The sequence below is a fragment of the Mesitornis unicolor genome, unplaced genomic scaffold (genome assembly GCF_000695765.1).
Source record: "Mesitornis unicolor isolate BGI_N332 unplaced genomic scaffold, ASM69576v1 scaffold52587, whole genome shotgun sequence".
Lineage (NCBI taxonomy): Eukaryota > Metazoa > Chordata > Aves > Mesitornithiformes > Mesitornithidae > Mesitornis > Mesitornis unicolor.
The window spans coordinates 31555-42066 of record NW_010199489.1 but is presented as its reverse complement, the minus strand read 5'-3'; the positions used below and the strand labels follow the sequence as shown (position 1 = coordinate 42066).

Genomic DNA, 10512 nt, shown 5'->3' with positions numbered 1-10512 from the left:
CCCTACACTGTATTATCAGCGTGTGAAATATTCCTTGCCTGTTAGTAATATATTGTGCCTACTGCTTTTGCTTAGTTGTTAGTATTTCTTCACATCAATTGAGTAGTTTCTCGGGCAACATTATTGCTTTTATAAAACCCTTTGTGTCTCTTCTTGTTTGAGGTTAATCCCATGCTATTTTTTGCCAATAGGTTGTTCCCGCTCTTGTGTGAAACTGAATTTTAATTTTACACAATATATATATATTTTTAAATGTGTCTCAGTTGTCATGCATTTTATAAGTGATTGAAGAAGCTGCTCACCACCGACTGGCTTTGGCTACCGTTCTTGCTGGACAAATTACAAGGTGTTGCTGAGAGTATTTTGCAGCAGAGAAAGATACTGATTCCGGTAGATTTCTATTGCAAAATAGAAGTCGTGGAAACCCAAGGATATCGCAGCAAGTTTTGCTTTTCTCCTACTGAAATTGCAACTCCAGATCAACATTCTAGGCAATCAAGGGAGAGGAATATTCTGTCTGCGAATACCATATGCCACTTGGGAATCATGACTCATTTTGATGTGCTGTTTTTCTGCGGTGTTCGCTGCAGCCTTTTTATTTTTTGTAATGTTTCATTACTTCCCATATTTCCCTCTCAGTTAATGACCTCTTCAGTGTTTTTAATATATATCCCAGTTGCATCACTAAAACTATTTTACAGTGCTTTGCTGGGTTCTTGACTCTGCAGTAGAGTATCTTTTCATTTTCACTATGAAACTCCAGAAGCCTTTATAAATGCTTGCAAAATGCATTTGGTCCAGTCAAAAATCTAGAGTAGCATCTTGGATTCTGTTATTTGACACAGAATGAAATTTGTTACAGAATTGAAACTTTATTTTTGGTCATAATGACTGTTCCTCTCGTCACCTGTCATCTGTATGGTCCTGGAATCTAATGCATAACACGATGCCATAGCTGGTTTTTGTGTCTTGTCACTAGTGTCTAGCATCTCCAATAACAGGGGAAAGCAGCTACAGGTGCTCGCAACAGCTTGAAGAGTTTTACGTACAGGAAGAGTGTTAAAATACAAGACAGGAAGAGGTTTAAAAGAGAGCTCTTATCAGTGACTTGTATCATCTCATGAGATGCTGCATGCTGTGCTGAGGCCAGGAAACTTGCTTTTTGCAGCCTTTCGCTTAATATATTGGCTAATGCTAATTTGCTTAAAGGCCCAAGTAGATCTGTTTTCTCTACGTGGTGCATCAATAATGTACAATCAGTTACCAAACTCCTCTATAATTTAGGATTTCTTAGGAGGAAAAGACTCTGTGAATGCTTAAACTTCCTGCTTGGAGTGAAAACATTCTTGGTGGTTTCGTATACGTAAGCAAGCTTAAAGCGGGAGGCACATGTGGTACATTTGTGTGGTTTTACTACAGATGTAGTTTAAAAAAGTAAATTAAGTATATAGTTTCTTCCCTTTCTGTTATAATATTAACAAAAGCAAAGAAAATCAAGGCTCCAATGTCTCACCCCGCCTTTCGGTAAAGGCAGAGACCGCAGCTACTAAGTATAGATGTGACATTTGTTTTTCTACAGTAGAGTTTTAAGAAGTCTGAATTAATCTCCATTTTTAATTCCATACACCATCTCATGCTAAAAAAATAATAAAATAAATGCAATTACCTTTGTAATTTGTGTCTCCTCACAGTCTGAGGTTGCACGGTGTAGTATGGTTAGTGCAATAAAAAGCATTGTGAGAACTGCAGAACTTCCATTCCACATGTTGGAGCAATAGTTTCACTGAAACCTTGGCACCAAAACTGTATATCCATGCTCTGCTTATTGTGCAAAGCCAAAAATATCTCCCCCAAGAATTTCTGACGTATAGTAAGTGAACAGAGATGTGCTGTGCTAATCAAGCCTTCTTGCTCTGTTTATGTGAGGAATTTATGCCTTTCCTTTCCAGAACTTGTAAACACTCAGTATCAACCCATTAGGACGTTTGTCACTTCATCATCCCAGACAGTGGGGTTGTTTTTTTTGTTACTTTATGGATAGACCAGATCACTTTTCCTTCATGGATACTGAAGAAGCAAATGTCTGATAGCTATTTCAGAATAAAATATTTCTACTTATCTCGCCATTCCACATTCTTGTTGACAGCAGCAATAATAGAAAATTACATTCCTGTTACTTTACAGACCAGCCTGTAGGCCACCTGTGACCGTAGCTTTATAAGACCTATAAAAACCAAACCAACCAGAAAAATCAGGTTAAGAATCTAAGCATAGTAAATGAAAACTGCAACGTGTATGATATTTAGAGTTTTTAATAGACAAATTGTTTCCGTTCAGCAATGTTTGGAATGTCTTTGAGAAGAAATAATTTCCCATCACGCTGTTTATTGTAGAGACTTCTAAAGATTTATGTGGACCAACAGCAGGAAATTTCTTCCTAATGTTGCTCTTACAAAGGCTGCTTTTTAAACATGAGTGCATTTTGTTTAGGTTTATTTTTTTTATTCGCAGCCTAATTACACGGATGTTGCAGAGAGACCCGAAGCGAAGGGCATCTTTGGAGGAGATTGAAAACCATGCGTGGCTCCAAGGAGTTGACCCATCTCCTGCAACAAAGTACAATATTCCTCTCGTGTCATATAAAAACCTGTCTGAGGAGGAGCACAACAGTATAATACAACGCATGGTTCTTGGGGATATTGCAGACCGAGATACAATAGTGGAGTAAGTTGTCGATATTCTGTATGTGGTGTGGTTTGTTTTGTGCATCTGTTGTTTTTGATTAATTACTGAAGTGTTGAAATATCATGCTGTGCTGTTAACAAACAAATATCGCAGTCTTGCTCTGTGATAGGATATTCTAAGGTGAGAAATACTTAGGTAGACCCAACCTTAAGAAAAGCTTTGAGAAAATATGTTGGAACAGTGTTTGGTTCCTGTGGTAGTTTGCCATTTTGAGTAAACTTAACTGCTCTGAAATCCATGCTTGTACTCGTGCTTCATATCTCATGCGTCTCTGTAGCTGATGAATTCTAGCATTTTTCCCTTAGTTTCCAGTATACCTGAATCTTTGTTAATTTAAAAGACTATTTCTTTTTTCTATATAAGGCAAAAAGCAATTGTCAGTGAGTGAGCTTGCTAGAAGGCTACATAGTTTCTTCTAGTAGAGGAAACCCCCCAAGTTTCTAAAATGTTCTCAAAATTGAAAGAGGACTTAAAATTGTTTTTTCAATTTGTTGGTGTTTTAACCTGGAAAAACTGTTACTATCTTACCATTGGGGGGGGGTGGGGAGGTGGGAAGCTGTATCCTCACTTAAGCTTTTAGCTGCATAACAGTGGCATCCTTTCCGTTAGGATGATCTTGCTGGCTTATGAACCTAATTTTACTGTAAACTTAATGTGACAGCCCTAAACTAATGAAGGTTTTTCCTCCAGGTGTTGCATAAACAAATATTAGTACTTTGTGGTTGTGTGTGCCAGTGGGAAAGCTCACCACTGGTGCGTAACATTAATGAAATACAATGTTGCCATTGCAAGAATGTGCTATAAAGGAAGAATTACTTTTTTTGGTTGATACTCTAAAGGTGCCCTCATCCAACCATAGTTGAAATTACTAGACTTGCTGGCTCTTTATTTTTAATAAAAGCAAGACACACTGTCAGAACATCAAAAATACACAGTGCTGCTTACAGGCACTCTTCCTGCTATGGGATGTACAGCAAGGTGTGCAAGATGCACGTCCAGATTTTAGCAAACCATTGATGTATGCTTTTTCCCATTTTGTACTTTCCTTAGGGCACTGGAAACTAACAAATACAACCACATCACTGCTACTTACTTCTTACTAGCAGAAAGGATTCTGAGAGAAAAACAAGAGAAAGAAATTCAGACCAGATCTGCGAGCCCCAGCAACATCAAAGCTCAGTTCAGGTGAGAATTTAGGAATATAAATGGTTTCTTTTTTTATTTTATTTTTTTTTAAGTCTGGCTTAGTGAGAATATTATTGAATTGCTCAAATACTACTTTCTTAAAAACAGTAAAATACTTACTCGTTGCAAATTTTAAATGTCTGTAAAGTGCTGTGGATGCTTCAGAAGCTGTTTGGAAATCAGTTACCAGTAATATTTTCAATTCCTAGCATTTTCAGGAAATGCCTAATCAATTTGAAGGTTGTCTCTGAAGTAGTAAGTTTTTGAACCTGCTAGGAAAGGGCATGTTCATTGACTTTCAGTTCCTCATACAAATGCTGTATGTAATATCCCTGGAAGAAAAAAAGTTGCATAATCCATAAATGTGTTGTGGAAAATTAGTTATAAATGAGAAATCACTCTGGATTTGGTGTTATGGTTTAGTTGTTAGCTTTGATTTTTTAATGGGCCAAACATCCCCTAAATCAAGTTTAGAGCAAACTTCTGCAGGTTATGTTCTTTTTAATGTCAGTCGATATGCCTGTTGTCTGAGGAAAACTGTTGAATTAATTGTTTCAATTGTCCATTTACGGATATTGGAATAGATTTTTTTTGTTGTTAGTTTGACAAAAACATTATTAAAAAACCTTACAGTAAGGTTCCCTGAGATTTTCAAAGCTTCAGCTTGTGATGCAGTAAAACTAAAAGGAGAAGCGGGGTTCTGGCACGTAGGTGGTATTGGTATGTTCAGCCAGTCAATTCGCTCTGCAGCCCGTTATCAGAGCATCCCATATTTTCAGTTAGAGCAGCATATGCTTAAAAACAGACAAACACACACCAAACCAAGCCAACAAATCCCCCTACCACCAAAACAAACACAAGGCAAATGGTATCATTTCTACTTACACATTGATATTGGAGGATGCAAGTTTTGAACAGTTACTTTTCTTAAATATTTTGTTTTTAATTTCCTGAGTTAAGTTTTAAGGATTTACTGGTATTGAAAACAACCATTTTAATGAGGATGAAGGTTGTGCTGAGGCATTTCCATTAGTTTTTGTTTGCTAACCTTCAGTCTCTTCAAAAGTTGCCTTTTAGGTTTTGGTAAAATACTACTGGTAGCAAATTGTTAGCAATAAAACCAATTGTTAGTAACTAATCTCTTAACCAGAGAAGAATATTAAGTGCTTGTGCTGATGTGTAAAGTTGCTCCCGACCTTCAGTGTTGTGAATCTAGCTGTAGGATTTAGAGTAAAAGACAAAATAGGCTGTCCATTCCAAAGGTTTCTTCGTGCAACTTTCATGCAAGGTCACACGTGAAGTCATTTCACAGGAATGATAATAGAGACATAAATGCTGTGGTGTCCTTCTAGGGCATAATCCTTATTTTCCTTGTTCTAACTGATAAAAGTAAGGTACTACCACCTCGAGTTCAATCTAGACAGGATGGACACTTGTTATTAGTTCGGGCACAAACTTTGGAAAACCAGGCTAAAGATACATTATCTCTATTGACTGTTACCTTCAATTCAGGCTGAGATTTTGGAGGCTTTTAGAGGAGTCTCTTGTGAATATCATTCCCTCTACCTGAATAATGAGTTGTTTCTCTTTGGACCTTAGAGTGGTTCTCAACCTCTCCTTCATCTCCAGATGAGACTGCACCCTGTGTTGTGTACTAGAGTAGTCTGAAATTTTGTTGCTGCACTTAAAGGGCCATTCACTCAATGGTCACTTATGTAGGAACCTTTATCTGATGTGTCATGTTTACAAGTACTCTAGGAGAGTTATTGTTGCAGACAACTAAGGGCCTGCAGAACCAAAAATTTAATTTTAAATTGTTCTAGGTTTTTTTCTCTCCATCAATGTCACTGTTTCAGTAGAAAAGCTGCTCCAGTTCTATGAGGAACTGGAATAAATAAGTTCGTTGTATCTAAATCTTGGTATGAATTTGTAAGGTTGAAGGGAGCAGTTGAAGCCTGCCTGGTGAGTGTGAATTTTCTTTTCATGACAAGGCCATCTGCATAAACTCAGGAACTCTTGACCTTAATGGTCCCAGGTAGCTCTTCCTTGTCTTCACAAGGGTTCCAAATTCAAAGTGCTTATATAGAATGACCTCATGTAAAAGAAAACAAAGTAGTGCATTACTTTGATTTTGAGACTTCAAAAGATTTTATTTTTTTTTTAAATAAAATTAACTTACTTGCAACCTGGAGCTTCCCTTCTGTCCTACTCGCTCCTCAGGCCTACAGGGAATAAGTGGGGGAAGGGAAGGGAGGCAAACATGGGCTGCTATGAGAGATAAACATACTGTAGTGAGGAGGTTTATTGCCTGGAAACTGCAGTACTGTTAGATACTATATTTACCCTTTATTGTGACAGCCTCAGAACAACTCTTCCTTTTTTTGCTTACAAACCAGTCTGTTCTTAAAGCACAGTAAACTCTTGAAACGCTTCGATCTTCATTTTGTGTCACTTTTGTAGCTATGTTTCTAATTTATTTAGGTCCTATTTGTTAATCAGAGACAGTTGTTTGTGTTTAAAATACCCAGCATAGCACAAGTCATCAGAAAAACTAGGTCAGTGGTTCCCAGCATTCCTGGAGGCAGCTGGGGCCCGAGGGAGGATGGCAGTGTCACACCAAGGAGGACCACAGCCCAGGCTCTTCTTCTTGGCTGGACAGCTTGGTTGGTTGTGTGGCCTCCCTCCAGGCAGAGCTGCTCACTGGGGCAAAACTGGTGGGAGGGCACCAGCAGCTCCCGGTGCCCAGTGAGACAGGAAGGAGCCTTTGTGGCGCCTCGCAGGGAGTGGACTACGCAAGCAGGTCAGTGGTGGCAGCCAGGTCCTGCTGTTAGAGGATCCTGGTGGATTTTTGTGCCACTGGCTCGTTAAGGAGAACTGAAGCACTTCAAAACAAAGTCTGTGGTTAGGCTTGATGAGTTCTATGTTGGCTTTATTAAAGCACGCTTCTTCAAAGTTGCTACAGTTGGGAAGACATTGTCAGTTGTGACCTGTGTGGAGAGGCATCTCGCACTTCAGGATGGTTTTCTATCCAGCCATTACAGAGGGAGCCTTTCAGCTAATGCAGTCCCAGTGCAGGTGCTTCCATTAACTCGAAACGCTAAAAGAACACATTTAGAGTAAGAACAGCAAAGAAGTGTGTGAGATGTTCTTGTTTCTTCAGCATGGCCTCTTGACACAGCAGACATCAGGAAGCTGGCATGATCCTTCTGTTTTCATATGTGGGCTGTCCAAGCAGATATTGGGGGTCATGCTTGTTCTCTGCTTCCTCTCCTGCTTTCCTCCTACACCTTGTTTCTAAACTGGGCCACAAAGTCATGCAGCCCGTTCTGTTGGCACACTCAAAATATGGTTGGGAATGCCTTGTAATACGCTATCCCTGTGGGAACTGAGGTCTCTACTACAGCTTTTCATGCAGTATGCTGCATGAGTACAACATACATTAGGATTTAACATAAAATACAAATAATTCGATACTAGCTTAGATCCTGAAAACAAGACATCAGCTGCTAACTGTAAAACCAATTTACACTCAAGTGTCACTTCCATTTTGACTTGAGCAAATGCTAGTACCCAGTCATACGTGTTGAACTTTGATTTACACTTTATTCAAGTGTCATATTCTTAAGCAGCTTGAGTCCTGAATTCACGCAGCTGTATCGAATAATACAGTTGCTCAGCTAAGGTTAAATAAATGTATGATCTCAATTCAAGTGTGTTTAAAATTAAAGAGGATTTTGTAGAATGGAGCTTAGTCTGAATGAGGCTGACTGAAAATGAAACGTTTCTTCTGACTCAGCCTTCCAGTCTCACTCATGTTAATTCTAACCTAATTTTTATGTTAAGAATACTGGGGGAAAAAATAACACAAGCTTCGGATTAAAAGTCGTTTGTAATACTATCTTATTTAAGATGTGCTTGAATCAGCTCTAGGTACTGGTGCTTCTGTACCTACTTCAGATGATTTTCTTTGAGACACAATTATTTACAGTTTTTTATTGCTTAATTCATTTTCTAAAAGCAGTGAAATGTTAAAATTTCACTGGACAGCAACCAAGATAATTTCTAAACTATGCTTTTGTATATACGATGTTTCTTTCAAATGACAGCACAATAACACATTTGCTGAGGATGTTTCTTTTTGCTTGGTTACTCAGTACCATTACTTACAAAGGTGCCACTGAGCAGACCCATGTGTGTGGCAGTGCTTGTGCTTCTCTTGTGTAGCTCTTACATTTTCTTACAGGTTCTGAAATGCTTTCTGTGATTTAACATTTTGTCCTTTGTAACTGTTTGTGCAGGCAATCATGGCCAACAAAAATTGATGTACCTCAAGATCTGGAGGATGACCTTACAGCTTCTCCTCTCTCCCATGCGACTGTTCCTCAGTCCCCAGCTCGCACGGCCGAGAATGTTCTCAACGGCCACAGAAGCAAGGCCCTTGGCGATTCGGCAAAGAAAGAAGACATCCCTGAATTAGCTGGACCGGCACTTTCAGCAGTCCCATCAGTGAGCTTAAAACCCACTACAAGTGGGCGGAAGTGCTTGTTCAGAGTAGAAGAAGATGAAGAGGAGGATGAAGAAGATAAGAAACCTATTTCTCTTTCTACTCAAGTTGTTCTGCGCCGTAAGCCTTCAGTTACAAATCGTCTGACTTCGAGAAAGAGCGCACCAGTCCTCAATCAGATCTTCGAGGAGGGCGAGTCAGATGATGAGTTTGACATGGATGAGAACTTACCCCCAAAGCTCAGCAGGTTAAAAATGAATATTGCTTCGCCAAGCACAGTGCATAAACGCTACCACAGGAGGAAAAGCCAGGGCCGGGGCTCCAGTTGCAGTAGCTCAGAAACAAGCGACGATGACTCGGAAAGCAGGAGACGCCTGGACAAAGACAGTGGGTTCACTTACTCCTGGCACAGACGGGATAGCAGCGAAGGGCCTCCTGGCAGCCAAGGAGATGGTGGCGGCCAAAGCAAACCGAGTAACGGGAATGGAGGGGTTGACAAAACGAGCCCAAGCGATAACAACAAAGGTGGGGGCAGCCCCTCCGGGAGCTCCGGCGGCAGCACCAACAACACTTCAGGTTCCACTCGGAGATGCGCTGGATCCGGAAACTCGATGCAGTTATCATCCAGAAGCGCAGGGGAACTGGTTGAAAGCCTGAAGTTAATGAGCCTTTGCCTAGGCTCACAGATTCATGGCAGCACTAAATACATTATTGATCCTCAAAACAATCTGTCCTTTTCCAGTGTAAAAGTACAGGAGAAATCAACGTGGAAAATGTGCATCAGTTCCAGCGGAAGCGCAAACCAGGCTTCATCGCTGGCCAACCTCAAGTTTTTTTCTGACCAAATGTCAGACACGGCAAACAAATTGGAACGGATAAAGAGCAGGAACTTGAAAAACAATGTGCTACAACTACCTCTCTGCGAAAAGACGATATCTGTGAATATTCAGCGGAACCCAAAGGAGGGGCTGCTGTGTACCTCCAGTCAAACCAGTTGTTGTCATGTCATTTGACAGCGACCGGACTTCAATCGCTCGATCTACTTGACGGCATCATTCTTCCTGTTCAGAGCTGTGAACACCTTGTCACCGGACCCCCTTTTGTTGTCTTAAGATTTTTAAGTGGGCTTTGAGCATTTATTTATTACACTTTAATTTTGTGTTTGCTTGATGGTATGACAATGCATGGTCTTTGCATGCTGCTAGCCGATATGTTTTGTTTCTTTTTTCAACAAAACAGAATATTTTGTGTGATTTTTACATTTATAATTTTACTATGGAAGATCTGGATTAAATTTAAAAAAAAAATCTGGATCCTAATGTAAATGGAGCACTTAGAAGTTTCATGTTCTGCACTTGAACTAGAGAGAGAAGCTTTTGTTTGCTTGTGAAATGTTAATTCTTGTTCTGACCTTCTGTGATAACTGAAAGATGTGGTATGTGGCATACTTCTATGTGTCTGAAACAGAACCAAAGCAATAATGTTTTGATGCTGAAAACTCTTCAGGGAGCTTTCAGATGTTCCAAGGCTTGTACAAAGCAAAGATGCACTGAAAATTAGTGATCTTGAAATATGATTTTAAACCCACACCTATTTGTCTTAAGCTATGATATGGATAAAGTTGTGGCTCAAAAATCAAACTGAAATGATCTTGTTTTGCTAGAGGCAGTTTTCTTTAAAAAACAGAAAAAGGCAAGTAGATTTGTAAGGCAGCTTTCTCCCATAGAAATATGTTAATATTACAAGCAGACAATCTTCTTTTTTAATATAACAAAGGTAAATTATTAAGTCTACTTCTGAGTTTTTACATGGTAACTGAAAATAAAGTATTTGTATGAATTATTTTGTTATTAGTTTATCATGACGCTTAATATTTTAGGTTCTTACCTTGTAAACCTTTTCCCCTATCCTCTCCTCCCCTCCCTTGAGAGTTCAAAAGGCAATAAGGGATGGAAAACTTTTAGGTGATTGGATTCAAACTGAAATAGTTCCCGTCATTTACATTCTTCTCATTATTACTCTTTTAAGATTTAAAATACTGCTGTTTCCCCACACATACACCACTTATTTTCCCTTAG

General features: G+C 39.3%; 1 protein-coding gene across 1 annotated transcript in view; it reads left to right on the top strand.

Annotated features, from left to right (window-relative positions):
• SNRK (SNF related kinase) overlaps nt 1–10119 on the top strand; it is a 25232-nt gene extending 15113 nt beyond the window's left edge. Inside the window, exons 4-6 of the mRNA XM_010189448.1 lie at nt 2512–2724; nt 3796–3930; nt 8229–10119. Coding sequence (XP_010187750.1) covers nt 2512–2724; nt 3796–3930; nt 8229–9447 — 1567 coding nt within the window. The 3' untranslated portion in view covers nt 9448–10119. The remainder of the gene's footprint in view (nt 1–2511; nt 2725–3795; nt 3931–8228) is intronic.
• Nucleotides 10120–10512: the final 393 nt, after the last annotated feature.